The sequence below is a fragment of the Crocuta crocuta genome, unplaced genomic scaffold, assembly GCF_008692635.1.
Source record: "Crocuta crocuta isolate KB4526 unplaced genomic scaffold, BGI_CrCroc_1.0 scaffold165, whole genome shotgun sequence".
Classification (NCBI taxonomy): Eukaryota; Metazoa; Chordata; class Mammalia; order Carnivora; family Hyaenidae; genus Crocuta; species Crocuta crocuta.
Window position 1 is genome coordinate 1,077,210 of NW_027530502.1, and position 25,814 is coordinate 1,103,023.

The 25,814-nt window shown below is 41.3% G+C and overlaps 1 protein-coding gene across 2 annotated transcripts in view; it reads right to left on the reverse strand.

Annotated features, from left to right (window-relative positions):
- Positions 1 to 25,814, reverse strand: part of ELAPOR2 (endosome-lysosome associated apoptosis and autophagy regulator family member 2) — a 220,181-nt gene that overhangs the window by 77,564 nt on the left and 116,803 nt on the right. For both annotated transcript variants that reach the window (XM_077766796.1, XM_077766797.1), the window contains exon 2: positions 2,121 to 2,241. In XM_077766796.1, the coding sequence (XP_077622922.1) occupies positions 2,121 to 2,241 (121 nt within the window). The remainder of the gene's footprint in view (positions 1 to 2,120; positions 2,242 to 25,814) is intronic.

The following is a 25,814-nucleotide window of genomic DNA, read 5'->3' on the forward strand; positions in this document are numbered from 1 at the left end:
TGGTATGAAATATTTCATCCAGGTCTATTTCAAACTAATAATCAGTTTTCAAAAGCCAGTGCTAGCCAGCACGAGCACATCACCTGGATAAAAAATAGTGTTCATAATGGTTAGGAAGCCCATCCCAACAGGGTTGTTTACAAGGGAACCATGGAATTAGCTCACAAGTAAAAGGCAAATGTAGATAAACAATATACAGAATTTCTAGGAAAGTAACTGAAGCATTTTACAACAAGCTAAATCTGTAGGTATTTTTCAGACTATTTTCCTTTCACACTCAAATTCCCCCTTAGTGAGAGGTATAGGCACCTGAGAATACCCCAGCCTATATCAACTTATTCTGTACTGACCCTGCTATCCTCTTAAGAGTCTTGCTAGACTGAGGGGTGACTGGGTGACTCAGTAGGTTAAGCATCTGACTTCAGCTCATGTCATGATCTCATGGTTCGTGAGTTCAAGCCCTGTATCAGGCTCTGTGCTGACAGCTCAGAACCTGGAGCCTGCTTCAGGTTCTGTGTCTCCCTCTCTCTGTGCCCCTCCCTGGTTCTCAATGACTCCCTCTAAAATATAAATAAACATTAAAAAATGTTTTAAAAAGAGTCTTGCTAGACTAAAGTCTTCACCTGGCTACTAGGGTCCCAAGTTCTCTTGGTATTCATTTAATATCATTTACTAAAAATAATGGCTTTCTCCACTAATTTGCCTCATAGACTACTGCTGTCTTCCTGGCTTCCTTTCATCAGTAAACCCACCACCCGTGCCAATACCTTCTCTAGCCCATAAGAGAAACAGGTTCTATGAATGGGAAAAAATTAACTATCATTTAATAATTTGCTTATCTATCTGTTCTTTTATTTGGAAACAGAAAAACTTAGCTTTTAGAAATACCATTTGGGAGGGGCGCCTGGGTGGCTTAGTCGGTTAAGCATCCGACTTTCGCTTAGGTCATGATCTCGCGGTTCGTGGGTTCGAGCCCCGCGTCGGGCTCTGTGCTGACTGCCAGCTCAGAGCCTGGAGCCTGTTTCAGTCTGTGACTCCCTCTCTCTCTGACCCTCCCCTGCTCACGCTGTCTCTCTCTCTCTCTTAGAAATAACAAAAAAAAAAAAAAAAGGAAAAACCATTTGGGAGACAGCATGAAAACCAAAAAAAAAAAAATCTGTCTTTGTCTTACTTCTAGCTTTGAACTCCAATATACTCTGAGACTACTTCACTGCAGGAACCCATCGCTCAACAAATGAAAGGATTTTAAAAAGCAGAGTTTATAAATGAAAACAGATTTAATAACCTATTTCTCTATTAATTCATAATGCTGCACTTCCAACCTGTTTAGTTGCTAAAGACAAGCTATTGAATGTGATATTCATCAATTCTATCATCTATCTGTAGGTTATACTAAAAAGGCAAATTACAGGATTTCTTTGGCTTGGAAAAAAATAAACCTACTGCTAAATGGAGGAATTTTGTGCATAGATGCTGGTGATGACAGTGCAGCAATGAGAATGTACTTAATGCTGCTGAAGTGTACACTTACAGAGTGGTTAAGATGGTAGAATTTATGTCTGTTTTACCTAAGGTTTTGACAACTTTTTAAAAATGTAAAGAAAAAAATCTAAAGAGAAATTCTGCCACTCTGACTTCCAGAATTGCGACTAAGATGGTATACCAGATTTTAAACAAATTTTTTTAAAATAAATAAATAAAGGGTGCCTGGGTGGCTCAATCAGTTAAGTGTCCAGCTCTTGATTTCGGCTCAGGTCATGATAGCATGAACCATGAGCCCCATGTGGGACTCTGCGCTTACAGTGTGAAGCCTGCTTGGGATTCTCTCTCCCTCACTCTCTCTCTGCCCCTCCCTGGCTTGTGCACATGCTCTCTCTCAAAATAAATAAACAAACAGGAAGGAAGGAAGGAAGGAAGCAGGAAGCATCCTTTAACATTGCCTGTCTAATTTCAGACTTCAGGCATAAGGGCACTGAGTATTAAGAAGTTTTTGCTCTGCTAGACATCAATGCTATATGCTCATTTTTCTAAAAGTCTCGTGTACTCATTATCATTAGCTTCATGGGCCAAACGGATGTAGCTTAATCAGGAAAACAAACAGTCAAAAAGTCAAAACCTACTGCATTCTTTGCCTCTCACTGGGTCAGGCAGGCCAGAGCAGTCCATTGCAGAATTCGGAATGGCGACTCTCCACCGGGAGCCGCTGCTATCACATTCTGTATATTCAAAGTGGTAATCTTTCTGCAAACAATGACAAAAACAAGCCTTTGTTAGAGCCAGTTTGAATGGGACAACTGTGCTTTCTCAATCACACCCAACCTGCGTGCAGGCCTGATTCCAAACAATACTCTCTGCTTGACTCTCAGTCTCACCCTATTCCATTCACATCAAGCAGGGCGTTGCTTTTTGTTTGTTTATAAAAAATATATCAGGCCAGGCAGTGAGTAGACACTGAGGATATGAGGAGGGGCAGTCAATGCTCTCAAGCTGTGACCAATGACCTTGAGTCTCACCTCCCTGAAAAGCACACTAGAGCACACTTCCCTATCCCTTCTGCAGATATTTTTAAGCTCCAAGTAATTGATAGATATGATTCTAAAGAGCTAAATAATACTAGGAAACTGAATACCACCACTGTCCCTAGTTTTTCAGAGAAAGAAGAAACCATTCCCACTGACCTAATTCTCCGTTTAAAATTTAACAGCAGGTATAATAATTAATCATCCAAATGTTAGTAAAAGACAAACAGTTTTTTAAGCACCTTTCCCAGGCTCCATTCACACCCACCACAGCAGGCTGCCATCAATCACAGAATATAAAATAGACATTTATTACAAATGCCAGATTAAGACCAAACCCACTTATCTCTAGCTTTTGGTTGCTTTGATGTTTTCACAACAACCTCCCCTGGTCAGAAGCACATTCCAACTGTGAGGTGCTTGAACTGAGGGAGAACAAGCACCAATGTCACTGGAGCATTTTAAGAAAGAAAAAATTCTAAATCTTCCCCCGAATATTTTCTGTTCAATATCCTATTTATTCAATGAGTATCTTGCATGTTGCTGTTTGGATTCATTCACTCTACTTTGCCTCCCTTACTGTATCAGTGACCAAAGAGAACAGAAAAATCAAGTCCTATCAACATCGGGAAATCAGGTGTGTGAGGTGGGAAGGTGTATGTGTATGCTTACGCACGCACACGTGTGTACAAAGAGAAAGAATACTACTTAAGAAATGGCTCCTGAAATTGGAAATGTCTGGATGTGAATTCACATCCCACTACACCAAGTACAACCGGTATAATACTGGGCAAGACACTTGACTTCTCAAAGCCTCCATTTTTCATTAGTAAACTTAGAATAGTAATATTTCCTACTTTGTAATGATGCTGTGGAAATTAATTAAGATAATGCATGGAAAATGTTAGGCTGTGTTAGGCTAAAGTGAGTCAGCACTTGATGAATGGTAGAGTTATTATCCTTACGAAGGATGGTGAGGCTGGAGAGAATGATACGGAGAAAGGAAATAGTGAAGATGTGATAAAGCACAAACTGTTTCCTCTGCTTCAGTTTCTGCATATACTTAAGATAAAATGAAAAGGTGGAATTATCAGGCTGGAAGCAAGGTTTTTATGCTGCATTGAGACTCTGCTTCAGAAATAAAATTGAGTGTACCCTTCAGGCAATCATCTGTGAATATTATTTTTTCCACTCAAATATTTGACCACGCTTGACAACAGGTAATTTGAGATTAAGTTGACAAGATCCTGATTTCAAATATAGCTTACTGTCAGTTAAGGGCAAATCTACGTACCTAAAAAAAATTACTAAAAGCAGCCAAATGGGAAAAATTTTCCAGAGGAAACGTTGAGAAGAGGGAGGGAAGGAGGGAGGAAGGAAGGAAAGCACCAAAACTTCACTAAATGTAACTACCTGCAAAGGTTAAACACAGAAGTCATCATAAAGTAAAAAACAAACAACAAAACAACAAATGGGTGAAGAAACAACACACAACAAAGGTTAATTAACAATCCTGGGTTTCTAAAAACCAATCCAGGAAAGAACACATAATTATTTGGAACTAGGGTCAAAGAACACAGACAACTCATTAAAGATCAGTACAAACTAAAAAAATTAAACCTCGCCAAAGAAATACAGTTTTCATCAAGCTGACACAATGTTTTTAAAATCATGTTTAAAAGTTTTCTAAGGCTGGGGCACCTGGGTGGCTCAGTCAGTCAGGCATCTGACTCTTGATGTCCTGATGTGGGATTGAACCCCATGTCAGGCTCTGCGCTGACAGTGTGGAGCCTGTGTGGGATTCTCTCTCTGCCCCTCCCAAATCACACAGGTGCACCCTCTGTCTCTCAAAATAAATAAACATTAAAAAAAAATGGTTTCTAAGGCTGCAGTGCAGTAAACGGGGCACTCGTGTGCCTTCCATTGAAGAGTAAAGTGATATAACCTTTGTGGAGAAAGTGGATCAGTAGGTATCAAAGCTTTAAAGCAGTCAAAAATTTGAACCCCAAATCCCTCTGGTAGCACCCAGTCTAAGGGGAAAAACAGTTTATGTGCAAAAATACGCCTCATAGCTTCCATATAACTCAAAGAAGCATCATTCATAGTTGAACATGGTAGAACCATACGTTATTTATCTGATATTGTTCACATGCATCTACACCACTGAGTACTGATAACAGTGACCTGGTTCAGGAAGGACAGTTAACAATATGGCCATGGTTCAAGTGAAACTCTGACTGGGTGAGTGATCTAGCCAGAGATACCCAGCTGTTATGTCACATAGGTGAGAAGAAGTCAAACCTTGTGTTTATTTACCAGGGTTTTCAGTTTATATAATATCATTATGCTTAAAATAGAAGGTTACTGTTTTAAAGTGGAAGGAGTGGGAAAAGTTTCTAATAGAAAGCCTGATGGTTTGACAAGTCTAAGAGTAACCCTAAGGATGTCACATATTCAAACAGGATATGAGAACATGCAGAGAAGCAGAAACCACTGGCTTCCCCCCTACCTTTCACAGTTCTGGAGACAACATGGCCAACATCAGTACCACTGAGCTAAAATCAATGTGTCAGCCTCCCACCAGGGGAGAATCCACTCCTTCCTCGCCTCTTCCAGTGTCCGGTGGCTGCTGGCATTCGTTGCCTTAGAGTCTCCACCTCTACGGTCACAGTACCTTCTCCTCTTCTGTCTTAGCTCCCTCTGCTTTATTTTTATAAGTATACTTGTGATTACATTTAGGATCCACTTAGATAATAAAGAATAATCCCCCCATCTTAACTTATTCACATCTTTGAAGTCCCTTTTTCCATAAAAGATAATTCATGGGTTCTAGGGATGAGGACATGCCTACCTTCTCTGGGCAGGGAAGGCATTATTGAACCCACCATGATTCACCCTCTATCCCCAAAGGCACATGGTCCTCTCGCATGCAAAATATATCCTGTGTAGCCCAACATTCAGTAAAGTCTCAACCGATCGTAGCATCAACTCAAAATCCCAAACATCATCTGTATCTCATCAGCTCCAAAGTCCCAGATGTAATCCTCCAAATAAGTATGAGAAGACTCTGGTTATGATACACACTGGGGCAACATTCCTCTCCATCTGTCACCTGTGTTACCTCCTTCCAAAATACAATGGGTTTGGACCTTAACAACTGTTACAGACATTCCCATTCTAAAAAGGATAAACTGAAAGGGAGAAAGGAAAGGAATAAGCCAACAGTTCCAAGTAATTTCAAAATCTGGCAGGACAGAGTCCATTAGGCTTTGAGGTCTAGAAACCATCCTCTGTAGTTTACGGCTCCAACATCGGGGCCCAGAGCTCCACCCTCAGACTTGTTCTTAGGTTGTTTCTTGTTTTGCTTTGTTTTTTGAAAAGGAGAACATCTTTGCAGCTGAGTACTTTATTAAGCTGTTTCTTGCTTGTAAAATTTTGGGATTCCAACGGCCTTCCTCCATTTCATCTACCTCTCTGTTCCTTTCAGTTCAAGCTGGCAGTATTTCTGTTGATGTTATCAAAAACCTTGTGAGTCTCCTGTGCATGTCACAGGATTCATCCCATGATGGAGGGTCCTCCAAAGATCTTTCCTGGACAGTCCCATCCCTATTCCTGGCTTCTGCTGAGAGGGTTAAAGAGATGCATGAGTCAGACACCTAATTTCTTCAACACTAGCAAAAGATTTTGCAGACACATTCTCGGGCTTCTCTCCACAGCATACTTTCTTAATGGTGGGTCTCCTGATCTTAGCATCGTTTGGAAGCTGGACAAAATGAAAATTTCCCAAATCATCAAGTCTGGTTTCCTTTCTATTTAAGAATTCTTCCTTCTTTATTTATTTCCTCTCACATTTCACAATAAGCAGCAAAAAGGAACCAGGCCATACCTTCAATACTTTGCTCAGAAATCCTCCTCTGGAAATATCCAAGTTCATCACGTACAAGTGTTGACTTCCGCATAAGCATACAACAAAACTCTTCTATGTTTTCCACCACTATGTAACAAGGATCGTCTTTCCTCCAATTTCCGGTGGCATATTCCTCATTTTCTTCTCAGCCCTATCCACTAGCACCTTCCCTATCTCTACCAACAGTCTGCTTAGGGAAGTTTACATTTTCTCTACTGTGCTCCTCACTGAGCCCTCACTGGCAGATGTGATACATCTCTGCCAGCAGTCTGTTCCAGACAATCCAGGCTTTTCCTATAATGTGCCTTAAATTTCTTCCACTTTCTGTTCCTTACCCAATTCTAAAACCACTTCCACATTTTTAAGGATTGGTTACAGCACCTCCCCGCTCCCGGGTAGCAACGTCTGTACTGGTTTGCCAATGGCTGGTATAACAAATTGCCACCAATGTAGCAGCGTACAACAGCAGGAACCTCTTCTCACAATGCTGGAGGCCAGTAGTCCAAGCATCACTGAGGCATCCGCCAGGCCAAGCTCCCTCCAGCGATTTCAGGGAAGAATCATCCCTTGCCTTTTCCGGCTTCTGGTGGCTACCAGCATTTGTTAGCTTGTACAAATCACTCCAGGCTCTGCCTCCGTGGACACACTGCTTCCTTTCTCTTCCCATTGTGACTGCATTCAGGGCTCACTGAGATCATCTCCCATCTCAAAATTCTTAGACACATCTTCAAAAGCCTTTTGTTGTTGTTGTTGATGATCATGGAATGGTAACATTCACAGGTTCCAGGGATGAGGACTCGGGCAGGGGGGCGTTATTCAGCCTATCACAATCACCTAGTGTGGAAGAGCCTTGATCAGCCACACGCTTACATAATGGCTTTCTTGTTTCTCTTGCTCCCACTTATTTGTATGAGGAAGTCTTTCCTATTTTCATATCACACTGAGAAGATCCTGACCCCCATAGGTAAAAGTCAGGTAATTTGTTATCATCCTTGCAAAATAATGATGCTGAGAAGTCTGACATGAATTTCAAACGAAGGCCTCAGAATAAGCTAGAAGCTCATCAGGTCTCTTCTACCACTGCCTCTGTGTCATTCAGGTTCCCAGTTAGGAGATGAGAACAGCAAAGAGAACAGGTCAAAGGCATATCATATTTTCTAGCTGTAATGGCAGATGTCATATGCCAATTAATTTTCCTAAAATTCTTTATCTTATCTGCTTCCTCCCGCTTACTGACCTCTAAAGGACCACAGCTCCTCTGTTACAAAATGCTTAGGATTGCAGCAGGAAGCTTAATGTGTTTATTTATAATTTAAAAATATTGAAATGCAGACCTATTTGATGAAGAGGGCAACATTTAGGGTCAGGAATTGAGATTGTAGCCCAAGTCAGATGGGTTTTAAATTATTTAATAGGCTATTTCATCTGGGCTGATAACAGAGAATTTTCTTTAAAATCTGTGTCTGAAAGCAACCTTTAAATCCATACCAAAGATGTAAGAAATAGTGTGTTGCAGTAAAACCACTAAAGATACAATATATGCTCCTCAAATATTCAAATAAAGAGAATTATAGTAAATAAGTTTTCAGATTTACACATAATACCCCAAAGCTCTAGCCACAGACCCACTTAAACCATTGAGTATTTGCAGTGATCCCTTGGAAATGGGAATTTCTCAGGTGTTAAAGAGCTATTAAAAAGGTAAACTTTTTTTCTTATACCAATATAGAATACACATCAAAGATTTTATTTATCATTAATTAGCAAGTCAACCAATAACATGTTATAACCATTTCCAAGGAGAATTCAAAGAACACACATAAGCTGGTAACCAGGAAAGTGAAATGAACTAAGAGATGCAGAAAGGGTAAATATCTGGAGGGTAATGATCAATTAATTGCATTTCAAAGAATAAGACACACTCTCATTCCCATGGACAAGAGTCATTTGTATTACTGTTGGTTTCCTACAACTCAACAGTGTTGTAAAATAGTTCAAAGACAAAGGTATAGATCCCTAGAACGACTGATCATTCAAGCAAAGGGCACCACACAGGAATCTTTCCTGCCTATTTCAACATGTTGCACAAGTTTCCCTGACAAGATGCGCGGGCAGAATTCCTGATAATTTCAGGGCTCCAGACAGTTTAATACCAAACATAATGACACAAGTCACAGCGAGCTCTGAAGACAATGCAGTATCTGCTCACAAGCCATACTTTCCAAATCATAAGCTGGACAAAGTGCTTGGACCTACCGCATGCAGAAGATGGCAGCTATTCTGCAAATCCCAGAATGCTCGAGCATGGAGACACTGCCCCAAATAACAAAATGATGGGATCCTTTGAAAATTTTGCAATATAAATACGTGGGAACCAGAGAACAACCCAAAAAGAAAAAGAACATGGAATGACTACTGATCACCAAATACCAAAGGAAAGATGATCCCTCAACAGACATCATGGTACACCCCCCACACGCACATGCTCATTAATAAAAATATAGGCACAAACTCTCAAAAAGCAAAGACTCAAACTGTGTTATCTTACAACTAAAACACAAAATATGAGGAAACACTGGAATAAATACGGGAGTCCCCAAGTACCCCTGACAAACATTCTCCTTGACCAATCTTAGTGCAGGCTCCGCTAAACTGTCTTCCCAGGGAAGCCTTGGCCTTTGGGCGTCCTTGCCTATAACCCCCCACTTGTCCATGTTATATTCAAAACCAAACCCATTTCTGTACTAAGGTCTCTCTTCTGCTATTATAACAGCTCCCGAATAAAATCTGTTTTTACTACCTGAACTACCAAACAGTTTTGGCTTGCCATGACACCCCCAAATACAAAAGTCGTTTATATTTCAAAAGCTTCATGGCACCCACAAAAAACCTGGGGTATTGCCTCCCAAGCACGATGACAACTATTAGAATTTAATTACACATAGGCTAGCTGATGATTTACATAAATCTCACATATAAAAATAAGCATATATGCATACATATCTTGACAATATGCATATTTTATAAGACATTAACATATATAATGATTTATGCCTATAATAATATATATCATTTTTATATATTAACATTAATATATATCAGTCTTTACTATGTGGCACTTGAACTTGATTTTTTAAAGAAGTACTATGGCCTAAGTGCTATGGGGACAATCTAAAATAATTAAAACACATAGTCCTTGTACTCAAGCTTATGATTTTGTTTGGAGTGGACAGGACACACACATACACATGCACCACACCATATAATTTTATAAGAAAGCGTAAGGATTAAGGGCTCCAGAGAAGAACACAGTATCACAGGTCAGTATTCAACTAAAAATTCCTTCTGGTGAAAATTACCAACAAACATCCCTTACCTCTCCCATAAAGTACCATGTTGTTCCACTTCTCAATAAATTTATCCCAGCCAATTTGTCCCTAAGCCCTCTAGCAGATATCTATGGTAGAGGCCATTTCAGGCAAACAGGCTTGAGTGATGAACACAGAAAGGGCCGAAGTGATCAGCTAGCTGGCTGAATAGAGACAGGCCCATCAGGAGACCCACCTCAAAACATCCACAGGCCATAAATAACCAATGCGCTACTTACAACGAGTCACAGCTACTAAAAAAGGGGAAGATTCTGGGGTGCCTGGGTGGCTCAGTCAGTTAAGTATCCAACTTCAGCTCAGGTCATGATGCCATGGTTCATGGGTTCAAGCCCCATGTCAGGCTCTGTGCTGACAGCTCAGAGCCTGGAGCTTACTTCAGATTCTATGTCTCCCTCTCTCCCTGCCCCTCCAACTGCTCATGGTCTGTCTCTGTCTCTCAAAAATAAATAAATGTTTAAAAAAAATTTTTTTTGGTGGGGGGAAGATTCCATATGTCACCACACCTCCTCACCTTCTCCATTTTAAAACAGCCCCTACCCACGGCCTCGCTGCAGACAACCTCTCCTCTGCTGTCCTGCCCTCCACTCTCTTGAGGTGTATTCCACAAACTTCCATCGCCTTTGTTCTGCCTCAGGTGAATTCTTGTCACGACCATCACCACCGACTTCCAACACATCCGTCGCCCCACATTTGGAGGCCCTCATCTGATCAGGAAAGACACACCATTTAGACACAACTATTTCTTAGCACCCAAATGGCTTGGTTTTTAGTAACCATGCTCTCTGGAAAAATAAGGTAGAATGTGCATGATATGACCTCATTATGTAATAATTTCAGAGTCAGAACAGATTTCTGTGAGCCGGAACCATGTGAGAAGCCTTTGAGGAGAAAGCCCTGAAAGATAGAAGGGTTTGTACGCGTTCTAGTGCTACCAGCTCCTTCATAAGTAGCTAGTTTGATAGGGTGTGACAAACAGCGAGTCGAAGCCTAAAGGATATGCCTGAAGATACGCAGTGAAATACAGGAGCCTGAGGGTGGTGAGACAGATGAGTGACTGACTCAACTAATAATAAAAAAATAAATGAAACTGCCTGGTCTTCGGTGGAGGACCCCAGTGGAACAACTCTGAGGGTTGTTCGTGGCAGTGACCCATCGATGAGAAATGCAGCTCCCAGATGCTCCCTGCTTAGCTCCTAGAGTCAACTAAGAAATGACCACAGTTAATTACAGAGACCCAGTAGATGAGCACAAACTGTACTCAAAAGAAAAGAGGCAGTTAGAGACTCAGGACTCAAAGAAGAAAAAGCGTTGATTAATAAGAGAACACATACAGAGGAGTGGGACCAAAAGAAGCAAATATAATCCATTTTCTTCACAAAAGGTTCCTTTTCCTTGAAAAGGTTGAGAAGAGCAGACCCTGTATTTGAGGAGACTGCGGCTCCTTTGGGAAGAAAGCTCTCGAATCTAAGTGCTCAGCAAACAGCTTGGCACCCATATTTGAGAAAGCGAGGCAGCAAGAAGGACAAAGAACAGGAGCCTGTAGAGCCTCGCACAAATACTTCAACTCCAGTTCCAGTGAGTGAGCAAACTCACCCTCCTTACGTCGGAGGGTCAAAGGTGTGAGAATACTTACTGCAGACACACACACACACACACACACACACACACACACACCTTAAAATAAAAACTTCCTTAGCCCACATTATCAAGTACATGTGCACAGTAGCAATGTGCAGTAATATTTATATTCGGATTTCTCTTTTATAAAAGGAACGTGGAGTTACCATGGGAACCTAAGGCTAAATGAAGTAATAGGTATCTGATCTATTTATGACACATCCTCTTCGCCACATTTGCAGACACTATTGCTTTTGAGAAATTATTTTGACAAAGTTCAATATCTGTCTCTGTAAACAAGGCCTTATAAGTATTCAGTTCATTTTGTAAATCAATATATGTTTATTGAGCACCTCCCACGTGCCAAGTGTAGACACGTGGACACTGGGGATACTGCAGTGAACAAAGTGGCCTAGTCCCTGCTCTCATGGGGCTTACATTGTTATAATCAGTGAAAGTTCCCAGGGCTTCTTGGGACGATCCAGTCTAGACCATTTTCCTTCTATGATGTCTCAGTGCAGGCTTGTAAAGGGCTAGGCGAAGAACTGGAAACAACAGACCCAGATCCCAAGCTCACCTCTACCAGTGCGAAAGTGAGCGAGGGAGATGGAAGGGACCCCATCAGAGAAAAAGTTGTTGGCTTTTTTTTTTCCTTTGTTTCTCTTCCAGCTTCTGTTCTTACTAGGATATAAACCTCCACTCCACTCTGCATACACCTTGTAATGCCAATACCGTATGTCCTCCTTGTAAGGGACAAGGATTAATTTTATCTCTAGAACAGATAACATCTAGGGAAGGACCAGGTGAGAATGACAAGAGAAAGCTACCACAGGCATATTCCAGACCACCGGAGCTAGACACCTCCACACCAAGGCCCCCTGGCTCCAAGGAATAACCCCTTGGCTCTTGTCTTTACTCTAAGTGGTTCCTGGATGCCTGAGCAGATACGTGCACCTGACCACCATCCTCAATAAAATCCCCAAACAAAGACAAGATTCATGCTTCTTTCCTTTGTGAGTCTCCCAGATGCTCTATCCATATCTCCTCCCCCTATATCTTCAATAAACTCTGCTTTTATCTCCTGCTGGCTCACATTTGATTTCCATTGTGCATGAAACCAAGGACTCTCTGGGCTAATCCTACACCCCTCTGGGTCCTTAGGCCCAGCCTGCCTGCACCAAAATGTAAGATCCTGAGCAACTCAACCAACTGTCTGAACTCAAGTTCTTCTAATCTTTGAAAGAAAACTCTGTAGAGTTATAGTCTATATCTCCTCTTTTCATGGTTCTTAATAAAGGGGAACCAACTGCCTCCTGTACCACCCTGCACTGTCAGGGAAAGTTTCCAAAAATATAATATTCTAAACCAAGTCTATACATAAAGAAACGAAGAAAACTTCAGTTTTCTCAAGAAGTTTATAGTTAGACAATCTACAGTAGTACCAATATTGGAAATATTAACTTTAAGACTCTCATTAAGGGGCACCTGGGTGGCTCAGCGGGTTGAGCGTCCAACTTCGGCTCAGGTTGTGATATCACGGTTCATGAGTTTGAGCCCTGGGTCAGGCTTGCTGCTGTCAGTACAGAGCCTGCTTCAGATCCTCTGTACCCCCCTCTCTCTGCTCCTCCCTCACTCATGCTCTCTCTCAAAAATAAATTTTAAAAAGTCTTTAAACACATGCAATCACTATTTTATTATCTAACTACATTTAAACTTCCTGAATTAAATATGTATTTGTTTATCTTTGCTCCCACAAACCCACAAGAGTTTCTCAAGGGAGCAAAGAGTAAAATCCTAATACTTTAAGATGACAAAAATAAAAAGATTAGAAGTGAAAGTGACAATCAATGCAGATGTCAACAAGTTTTTGGAAGATGGGAGGCATAAGATAAGCTTTACGACTTATCAAAGCACGAAAGTCTGAAAGCTAAGGGCTACACAGGCAGATGATAACGAGAAGAAAGCCACTGTGAGCTGCAGGAACTCTCAGAACTGAAAGCACCAAATATCTCAGACAGCAAACAAAATCTACAAACAGCAAGACTGGTTGAAAACCTGTTTGAGAATGTAACCCCTCCCTCCCAATCCCCTTCCACATCATGACAAGAGAGAAGAGTGATTTCCTCTGGAAAAAGTGAGTAGGGAGTTTAAAGAGTCAGGCACATAAGTGCGGCAAGTGGAAGGAAAGGCCTCTTAACTGAAAATAGGGGGCCATGTGAACACCTACATCCTGAATGATGAGACGTACCTCACAAACATTTACCCATCAACACTTAATGCCAACACCTAGCCCACCAACTCCAACACAAGTGTCCTTTCCACTTGGACCATCATCCGTAAACACTAGCAGAGCTGCCTTCCTGCTCCCAAAGGAGCCCTCAGGGGCCGTGACACCTCACATTAGGACAGCTACCCTTATCACTTCAGCTGATTTTCATATATGCTTACCTTAGAACTGAGATTAGCTAGAATCTCAATCTTGCCCTTTGTCCACAAATATGATACTCATTTTTGTTATTAACAATAACACTCACAACATTTGCAGAACCTTATAAGCTTTCCAAAATAATGCTAATAACATTTTCTGACTCAAATTGGGCCACAGCATAGCCCTATATAGTAGGCAAGGCTCTTATCTCTGTCATCATGGCCACTGTCCTGTTTCCACCCCCACCTCCTGCAGCCTGGATGGCTGTCACCAGCAGCCGAAGTGGAATCCATCTTCTGCTCCTGTTCCCCCATGACACTCTGCAGCCAGCTCTAATCACCATCCCTGCTCAGAACCCTGCAACAACTTCCATTTGGCTGAGGAAAAAGCACAGAATCCTACCATATAAAAGGCTTTTCTTGATTCAATCTCTGCTTCCCTACATTTCACTTCTCAACCTGTATCCTGTGTGAAATATCAAAATGGGATCATATATGCTATATGCTATACTCTTCCTTGCCTCTAGGCCCTAGCGCATGACTTACTCTCTCCCTGGAAGGCTCTCTCTGCCCACACCTGCTAATAACCTAAGGACATGTGTACAGTAACAAAGCACCATGTAGCAGGCTCTCTTTCAGGCTCATCCCTAACATGTGTAGGATCAAGGGCAAGTGTCTAAAGTGAGGTGTCCTTTCCTCTTTTATACACACCCACACCTTGAACAGCCTCCACACATACAACAGACAATTCCCATTGTGCACCCACAGTCTGTCAGCGCCACTCCCACAGTCTACAATCCAGATGCACCTGGGAAAAGCCCATGAAGGCCCTGGAAGCAGACCTGGGCCCTTAAAGCATGCAATTCCAAAGTCATGTCATCTAGAGCATGGTATACAAGGGTAGGAGACAGGACATCAGGTGGGCTGCCTGGCCCACTGACTACACAACAAGAGGAGGGACACAACTGGAAGAGAACCAGAATTAGGCCCTCTACCGCAGAAGCCAAGGTAGGAGCCTGGTCTGCAGGTGGTAATGATCCCCACTGTATCACAACACCACACAAAAAAGAGATCACTTGACAGAATTTCCTAGGAGGGAGGAAGAATCAGTCTACCTTTGGAGGGGTTTCTTAATTAGAGGTAATAATTTTTCTTTTTTTTCCTTTTTTTTCTCCCCTAACCTCAATTAAAACTGCACAGTGGTATGTAAAAGGTCAATTTTCCAAAAACGGAAAAGCCAAGTCCTTGGACATCTATCTGTTTTAATTACGTATGGCTGCAAGCTTACCTGTGCGTAACTGCAACTATACATTTTGAATTTCCTTTAAATGTGTATTAATTTTTGAGAAAGAGAGAGAGAGGGAGAGAGAGCATGAGCAGGGAAGGGGCAGAGAGAGAGGGACACAGAATCTAAAGCAGGCTCCAGGCTCCGAGCTGTCAGCACAGAGCCCAATGCGGGGCTCGAACCCACAAATTGTAAGATCATGACCTGAGCTGAAGTCGGACGTTCAACCAACTGAGTCACCCAGGCACCCCATCAACTATACATTTTTCGTTGTGGATTAGGCTTAAACGGAAAAGGCACCTTTACTTCTGAAAAATTTAAGCAACTACTTGCTATTTAATAAGCATCAAGAGAAACTGTACCAAAAGTTTCAAAAATGTATTAAAGGGGTACTAGGCTTAGTCCGTTCAGTGTCCGACTTCAGCTCAGGTCATGCACGGTTTGTGACACTGAGTCCTGCACTGGCCTCTGCGCTGATAGCAAGGGAGTCTGCATGGGATGATTCTCTCTCTGCCCAACCCCCCCAGCCCCCACTCACACACACACTCTCTCTCTCAAAATAAACTTTAAAAAAATACAAAAAACTTGAAAATAATCTAAATGTGCATCAATAAGAGGCTGATTAATAAGTTATTGTGTACTCACGACAGGATTTTATATAGTCCATTCTAAAGTGATAATGCCAATGCCATATTTAATAACAAAAACATTTCTGATATTTAAGTAATATAAAGGTAAAGAAACACTATGTCTTAACCCTTTTAAAGTGTATGAGTATATATAATCAGCACATGGAAAAGTGACTCAAGGTATATATACCAAAAGGTTGACAATAATGAACTGAATGGTGAACATAGTGATTTCTATTTTCTCTTTTGTGATTTTGTATTTTCAAGTTTTTCTACAGTTAAAATGTATTATTTTCTCTAAGTTCATACCTGCTCTGCTAAGACAGACCAAAAAAAATGCTCATATTTCTCTTGACTTCAGGATAAGGTACCTGGTAGGCCATGCAAAAGTTCAAAGGATACTACTGAAGACTTATTCCATTACCACTCATTAGCACCACCACGGTCTAGATTTGTTTCTCTGATGAGTGTCAATCACCAGGCAAGGCTTTAAAGGCAAAGGTCCCAAGATATCGGTCAGACAAATTCTGTACGAGGTAACATGGAAGACAAGACCCAGAGCTTAAGCCCTGGAGAAGCAGGCAGATAGAAGGAGGACTCTGCTGCAAGGAGGAAAAAGGAAAATAGGAAACATCAGAAGGGAGGAAAGAGAACAAGGAGGTACAGGGGTTCTGAAAACACACTTGTGGGCTATCACTTGGGCAAGGAAGAGGCAAAGTCTACATCTCAACCCAGATGAGCCACTGGCCAAGTTCAGACAGAAAAGATTTATAAAAATGCATTTTAAATTCAAAAGCTAATAATCGTCAACGCTACCACTTGAAACTGAGCTTTACTTGTAAAGTGTGTCTACAGAAATAGCATAGGTGATAAGTGGCTCTGAACATTCTGACATCTCAATCATGTTTTTTGCTTGCAAATTTTGTGAGCTGAGTAAAAATAAGCTGCTTAAGTTCTTTTGCACTCAACTGATGCTATAAGACTCTCTCAGTCAACAGAATTTTCTAGAATCCTAATAAATCCTAATAACACCTACTGTCATAACTATGCTCCTAGAAAACAAACTTAAAATATCTATTAAAAGGTTTTTCTTTTTCATCAGAAAGAGTAAGAGTTGTTCCATCTGACAGGCATCTTTTTCCCAGTTTCAGGTAAAAGCATGCCCCTTGCCCTAATTACCCTTTGGGGAACTATTGTAAGATCCCGTGCAGTTCTGACTGGACAGCCTAGAATCCCCAGCTCTAATACGGACCTGCTATCTGCCCAATATCAGCAAACACTCACTGGTGTCTGCCAACATGGAGAAAGCCCACTACAGCCTCTTTTTCCCAACTTGCCCAAAAAACAAATTAAGACAAAACAAAACACAGTAGGTAGGTTGGGGAAGAAAACCAAAACTTGAATGACAACTCACACACTAATCCTTAGTTTGCCAATTTTCTTCTTCCTTTCTCTCCTGGCTTTGAGCCGAAGGTGGGCCTAGTCAGGGAACTGTCTTGTAGGTGCAGACCGCAAAAGTGCCAAGAGAATCCTAGCCTTCTGGCCATAAGACCAAGCAAAGTAAACTCTGTTAGGGGTATAATGGTGGACAGGGAAGAGGGGACCATGGACTTCTTTTTTTTCCCCTCTTTTTTCTCTTCCAGCCCTGCCCTAAGGCCAGCCCCAGTCTTAGACCAGCACTGATGCCACCTTAGTGACCCAGGCAGCTGAGACCCCAAGAGAAAACCCATTGGTCTGGATAAAAGAATGGGAAAGGGGCTTCTGCTGTGCAGAATTCTCGAGAAAATCCTTGTTCTTCTCCTTTCCTTCTCTTGCCACTTCACCGTAGTCAGGAAGAGTTACAGAAAAGCAGAAGGCTAAAATATGCAGTAATTCATCTTTCTGGCCACAGGAGACAGAAAAGGGAATCCTGAGGAAATATTCCAGAGTGACGGGGAAGGAAATGGTCCAGTCCTGTATACAGACCCACACAAGCCCCAGGCTTACCTCCAAGCGGAGCCTGTGTGGAATAGAGGAAAAGAATCACAGCACCGTCACAGAGAACTCAAGGAAGGTATAAACCACCACCAACTAAACCCTGAGGGGCTCAAGCAAGAGGCAGACAACTCCAACCACCCGAAGTAAAAAAATAGCCGATGTTCTGAAAACTGAATTAACACTGGAAATGCCATGTACATAAGGTGACAGTCTGAACCGACCCATGTCAACTGTCTGCTAAAACAAACAAACAAACAACAACAACAACAAACTCTACAGAGTAGTTTTAAAGGACCCAGAAGTCTCACAGCAGATTATTTTTTAATGGAGGTATAATTGATATATGACATTATATTAGTTTCAGGTGCACAACACAATGATCAATATTTGTACATATTGCACAACAATCACCACAGTTAGTTAACATTCATCACCACACATATGTCTAAAACTTTTTTCTTGTGATAGGAACTTTTAAGATTCAGTGTCTTAGCAACTCTCAAATGTGCAGTACTGCATTATAAACCACAGTCATCATGCAGTGCAGGACATTTGTGTGACTGACTTATCACTGGAAGTTGTGTCTTTTGACCCCTTGTCCCCATTTCATCCATGCCCCACACTCTGCCTCTGGCAATCACCAGTCTGCTTTCTGTATCCAGGGGCTCTACAACATAATATTTTAAATATCCAGAATAGAATGCAAAATTATTTTGACATACAAGGAACCAGAAAAAATCTGACCAATACTCAAAATCAATCAGTATACGGTAACTCAAAATGCACAGCTATTAAAGTGATCAAAGAATTTAAAGCAGTTATTATAATCATCGCCCATGAGGATAGGATGTTCACAAGCCTGAGGTCCCATGGTGTCCCACATTTCAACCAATTCTTGGAGCTACCCCAAAAATACATGCACTCAACACCCTGTTTTAAAGGTGAAACTGATTGGAGCTGGGTTCCTGCCACCTTCAACCAAGAGTGTGCACAGATACTTGAGATACGGGGTAGTTCTAAGAAAGCAACTCATATGCAAGACTGTCTCAAATCCCAGATCAGGGAGATGATTGCAGCGGTTGTAACAGCTGCCAACCATTATTGATTAACATATACCAGTCATGGTACCATGTTCTTCCCACAAATCTCAATGCTGTCCACAACCTTCGAGGGTAGAGTGTTTGGTTTTTTTTTTTCAAATGTTTTATTTATTTCTGAGAGAGAGAGAGCGCATGAACAGGGGAGGGACAGAGAGAGAGGGAGACACAGAATCCGAAACAGGCTCCAGGCTCCGAGCTTTCAGCACAGAGCCCAACGCGGAGCTCGAACCCCCGAGCCGTGAGATCATGACCTGAGCCGAAGTCGGACGCCTAACCGACTGAGCCACCCAGGCGCCCCAGGTAGAGTGTTAACTGATAAAGCAACTGGCAAATAGTTAAGGAATCTCCCAATGTCATACAGCTGATCTAGAGCAAAGCCAGGATTAGAACCTAATCTAATCCTAAACCTGCTGAATTCCAAACTATGTCATCCGTGACCATAAGTTTCCTTGTTAGATCCTGACAAATCTTAAAATCTTAGAAGCAGAAATCAATATAAAAACTGGTACATCACTACCAGTCTCTGAACATCACAGACTGTAGAATTTAGCCAGCAGTAATTCCCTTTGCCCAATCCCTCCCCAAACTTCCCCATGCTTACTCCACCATCCTGTGTCCTGGGGAATCAATGAACTCAAAACAAATTTAAAAATAATTCTTCACAAGTTACTTGCTCCAAGAGACCTTTAATTTCTAATTATCCAGCTTTGTCTGTCTTTCTCTTATGTTGGTTTTAAAATAATATTTAATGTTTTGTTTTATAACTACAAAGCAATTCATGTTCAGTGTGACAAGTTTAGAAAATACAGAAACACACAAAGACAATAAATATCTGTTATAATCTCACCAACCAGAAATAACCACTGTTAGGATGTCAGTCATATTTCTAAGCAGGTTTTTATCTCAAAAACTGTTATTGTTTATATTACCTATTTTATATTAAGTCATAAATATTTACTCTGGAAAAATTAGAAAATACAGATAAGGATGGCTTTCCTTCCTACAGGTTTCTCTTGGCTCATTTTTAATTTTTTAATGTTTATTTATTTTTGAGAGAGATTGGGAAGTACAGAAACGGAGGGGGACAGAGGATCCAAAGCAGGCTCCGAGCTGACAGCACAGAGCCAGATGCAAGGCTCAAACTCAGGAAGCAGGAGATTATGACCTGAACCAAAGTCAGACGCTTAACCATGAGCCCCCAGGTACCCCTTGATTCATATTTGTAAAGGCAATATACAATAGTCACTTCCAGCAAGAAAATTAAACATTTGTCTTCCAAAATATAATACACATCTCTATACACAGGAATGAATTACGACAAAAATATATAAGGCACGCTAGTTAGAAATTTTAAAGTCTATTTAATTTTTTCTGTTCCCCAAAACTTACGGGAATCTTTGTAGAAAAATATTTTCTCAGTGCTTTACACAGCCTTGTCTATGATACAGCTCAGGAATGTGAAGCAAGCATATTATTCATAGTCTGAGATGACTCTGATTCTAGTTCTAGCACCTCTGTTTTTCCAGCTGTGTGCCTTAGGAAAGCCACCTGACATCTCTGAACCTTGATTTTCTTGTCTCTCTGGAATAAAGTTGAAATAGCTTCTCTCCTTATCTTACAGGACTATAAGAATAAATTAACTGACCACTATACAAACATGAGATGATCATTCATATAGAAAAGGAAGTAATATTCAGGTCTGTGTGCCTAAAAATCTCTTACTGGATTACCATATTTCAGGCCATGCATTATACTAGGCATAGCAAATAAGGACTGTAACCTATTTAGCTAACTCTAGTTTACAACGATGTTTCACATGTATTTTCTGATGTGATCTTCGCAGCAGCAATGTGCAAGAGGTAGTACCACATCTCTTCAATTCTAAGATGCAAATCTGAAGACTGCTGCAGTCCGTATCAAAAGAAACTCATCACTAGCTATGCAGAATGGCCTAACTGTCACTGCCTGCACTTGTTTAAACTTAAAAGTCAATGATCCATTCATTTGATTATCACTTCAGCTGAGTTATTTGTATCCCAAGGGTTGAATGTTATCTTTGGGGCTTACAACAGCTGGCGGGGGAAATTACACAAGAATACAGCACAGCAACCAGGGTGAGGGTGTGCGCAAGACCACCTCTCCCACAAGAAGTAATGTGACGAGAGGGAGCAGAAGCTGCCGATTCCCTAAAAACAGACTACTGATGTTTAAACGCTAGAATAAGACCACCTCATGCATCTTACAGGACTGTCACTGAGATATTATCTGCCCAACACTTCAGAATAACTCCAAAGAAACAGTGTTTAATTACAAGTGACAAAAGCCAGGAGTGTAACTAGTAGGAAAAAAAAAAAAAGCTTTTAGGGATATTTATACAACAGGGCTCAAATTATTTACACCAGGAAATGTAATTTTAAACAAAAGAAAGAAACAGTAGGAAATGGGAGACCACAGTCCAGCAGCAACCACAGAATACTCTAAGACCTAATTAAGTATATAAATTGACACACGCCTAAGCCCTGCTGAGCCAGGGTGTGAGCCAACAAAAGACAAACTCCGTGGTGGCAAGTTAAGCCAGAATATAGAGAGAACACAGGAGGGAGAGTAGGTTAACAGTGGAGGAAAATGAGGTAGAGACCAGTGTCACGGAAGACGGGACAGAGACTGTGTCAGACCAATTCAGACAATTCAAGACAATTCAGGCCAGTATCCCAAGCACAGGTTCAGAAAAGAGGCCACCCCATCTCAGGGTCTGCTGACTTAAGTAATTTAGAAGAATTTAGCTATTTCAGGTGAAGGTGCAGACTAAGTCTTTGGCAGAAATAGTAAAGAAGAATGATCTAGAACGAGTGGCTACATTTCTACTATGACTGGTTGGAAAAAATTATTGTATGCTTAACATAATGAGGACTTCCTCGTCCTTCAAAAAAGTTAATGCAGTTCTGCTGCATTTTAAAATAAACAGTACCTCAGAAGTGAGGAAATTGGAATTGTGAGAAATCTGGGGCCCAGCAGCACACATAAAGCATAGCTAGGAGCCAAAAATAAATAGCACAGGGAAAATTCTGTCTTTACTAATCACAGCTACTAATGTTGGTCATTTACTTATTAATATGTATTCTGGGTACCTCTTCCTTTTACTACTTGCTTTTAGTGCTTAGCACTTCCTTTCTCAGCTGGACCCCCACCCCCTCAGCTGTCTTCCTGTGCTTCTTTCCCACTGTTCTCGTGAAAATTCTATAATTAATACTATTATTTTCAACCCATATACCAGAGCCCGGCCCCTTCACTTACAACAGATAACCTCGCCTCCTACATAGGCAAGAAAATAGAAGCTCTCCAGGCATGAGATTCCTTGAATGGTGTCCCTTCTTCTGTGTGCGCCTGTGTGGGCACAAACTTACCCACCTGCCTTGCTCCCTCCCTTCGGCCTCATGTGCATCTCTCCTGCTTTACAAAGTGACTATCTGTTCTTCAAGTTTTATCCTCTCCTCAAACTTGCTGCATTAATTATTCTGCCTCCCTCTCCCCTGGCTCTCCTCTCCGAGCCATGCAAATTATTCATGTCTCTCCTAGTATTAAAAAAAAAAAAATCTCCCGTGACTCTGCATGCCGGTAACTCATCATCTGCTCCTGAGATCCACGGTCCAATCTACTGCTCCAAGTTAGGAGGCTGATTGCTCTAGACCTTATCATTCGAGTTCCTTTGTCCTCTGGATTCTGATCATGATTGTCCACTGGGCGGCACTGACAGGAGACTGATAGGAAGTATTTACCTCCCTCCCGCCTTCCACAGCCACTGAGCTTCCATAACCCCATTCTTGCTCTTCTGGCCCCTTCGGGCCTATGAGCACTAATAGCCTCCTACTCTGTCCCTGCTGGTTCCTGGTGCCTCTGTTGCTGGGCCCCTTAAAATCTGTCCATACCTCCCTAAAAAGTTTCTATATTAAATTCTATTCAGCTCAACTTTTTGTGTGAGCTGTTTCCTGCCAGGACCCTGACTGATACACCTCATGTTCCCCTCTAGCTCTTTTCCATTTCTTTCCAGGCATGCTTCCTGAAAGATAGTCTGTGCTATTGTTCACAATGGTCTCTCATTCACCCCTCCATTCACTGGGATCTGGCTTCTGCTTCACTCTATAAATCCACCAAACTGATCTCTCAAGTAGAATATTCAAGACCATTTACGATCTGGCCCTGTCTACTTTCCATCTCTATCTCCCACCAGCTGCCATTAGTCCATGCACGTCCCTAACCATTACAAGTGTCCCTGCTTGCCTCAGGACCCGTACAGGATTCTCTCCACCTGCTTCAGGCAGCTAGCGAATCCCTAGTCATTGTGCAAGCTTCAACTCAAGAAACACCTCCTCCTGGGAATCCCTCCCTAACTCACCAGCCTCCACCAGCTAGAATTGTTCCTCACTTGAATGCCAAGCTCCTGTACCCAATTCTTGCACTCATCACATTATATCATTTGTGATTTGTGATTTATCTTGTAATACTACCTAACATTTATCTCTTTCAGAAAAGAATGACTCCAGGTTCTTCTTTTGCATCTTGAGGCAAAAGCTTATGTGATAACCCTTTAATGCGAAGTACAATTCCAGGGAAGCAAAAGTGAGGCAGGAAAGAAGAGAAAGCAAACCTAAGAAAGCATGTCACTGAGCTAGACACAATTTCTTTTTGAATCCGGAGATTTGTAGAATATCATCACAGAGGCAGGATAAATGCACTGGATCTTCAAACAGCCAGCGCACATGTAGGAAGAAAGAGGAAACTGGCAACTGACTCCCTTCTCTCATTGGTCAAAGTTTGGCCACATAGGATATTAACTCCCCACAACTCATAGGTTACCCATATGTGAGTGAATAGGTCCCACTGTGTTTCAGTGACAATAAGGGAACCTTTAGAGCTTCAGTTAAGAGGCACCTAGCATGGGCATGAAGACGTTCTTGGGTTCTTTCTTCAAGCAACATGAGAGATTGCTCCCACAGCAACTTAGCCACGTTGTGAGAGCAGCAGAGGTTGCCTCAGTCAACACAACAAATGCCCAGATCTGAGGTGATGTATAAACTGAATGTGGTTCAAAAAGCCAATATAGTTCCAGAAAAATAATAAGCATTCAATATACATATATGTATACACACACACACAAACACACACACATATATATGTACTGACTAATTTACTGGAAGAATTTATACCTGTGCCCAATTGATAAATCTCAGTTGAGAAGTCTAAATCTCTCAATGTTAAGTCCAATAAGGCATTAATATCACAAACAGTACCAGATTACAACTAGCAATGAAGCTCATGAGCAGAATTAGCCTTCTAAAAATTAGATGGTTGACAGTTCACTGCTGCAAGTAAGTTCAACCTCTTTATAAATGTCTTCCCTTTCAGAGACAAATCTAATACCCTAAGCTAAGATGTTTTACTTATCAGTGTTTCTCAGTGCTGTGGGACAATTCCCATTGTACAGGGCTATCCTACTCAGCTGACTCAAATGAATCTTACAGTTTAAAAATTAGAAATGTTGCCATTTGACTGAGGCCATTTTTTCTAATAGTAATATAGTGATAGAAAACTTTTTAGAAAATGGATCTTCCACTGGATCCAAATTCCACACCACATTAATAAACAGCAACTAAGCAAGTTTCCATACTTGAAACCATAGTAACCATTCTCCAAAGAACCGGCGCAGCGCTCCAATATTAAACCCGTGTTCATCTTACTTTCCCCCAACACACCCTACTTGTGTACCACTCACTAGTATCTAGATGAGGCCAAATTATATAACTTAGAACAAATGAGGAGAAAGAACTCCCAGTCTTTTTTTTTTCTTTTTGATAAGAAGGAATTGAAATCAACTGTGATTATACTTACTCAGTCATATGCTTAAAGCAAGCAAATAAGGTAGGGTTAACAATTGGCCGTTTCAACCTTAAAGCAGAAAAGTTAGCCCATGTCCACAACCTAATTCAAGTACAAGCAGGTCTGTTAAAGTCCTTGATCACGAGCTGAAATTTAGATTTAGCCAACATTCACATCCTGTAGGCCAGTCCCCTATAGGAACCTTTGCTGGAAGACATCCTGAAATGTCATTTAATCCTTTTTCTCCCCTACAGGCAATATAGTATCAGCAAGATAACAGGGTTTCCATAAAAATTTGCAGCATCACCTTCAGAATAGAGTTAGCCTCCTCTTCCTAATGCAGAGAGGCTACTGGCTAAGCCACAGGCTCCATTATTGGGGGACCTACATTTCATCATGATGAGGTCAAAGGGGCATTCAAATTTCTTCTCTAATATCATATTCTTGAATTACTTACTGTTTTAATGAAGGCTTCCCACTCTTTCAACCAATGGCTCATATTTACATTTACTGTTAAGTAGCTGACTCACAGATGATACTGCAGAAGCCATCACCTCAGAAATTAAATTCAAAAGTGAAGTTCTTCCTTAAAATTTTTATTAAAACGCTCCTGCTTAAATGCTTGTTTTGATTGCCTGCACATCGAATTTTAAAGTTGGTGTTGAAAGAAAGCATTATTTACAACTATTTTCTTAGCTACAGTAATTTAATTCGAGGCAGAACTATGTAGCTGATGTGAGCACATGCCTCTGAAACTACACCAGCTTTGATTCAACAGCAGATTGTTTAATTCTTCATCCTCTGTAGAATAATGCTAAGAATAGTATCTTCCCCACAAAATTGTTTTGACAATTAAATGAGTTAATATAGGACAGTGCTTAGGACATGCCTGGATCCTAGCAACCACTGTGAATGTATTGCCACTATTACTACAAAACAGTTTAAACACAGTTTCCAAAAAAATCATGTCTGCATTAACCTCATGATGTGTTCTTGTTACAGGCCTGGGTGCACGTGTCTCCCCATCTCCAGAGAACCCAAGCAACCCAAGGGAAAGGGTAAATGCCACCTCTGTCACTATAAATCTCGT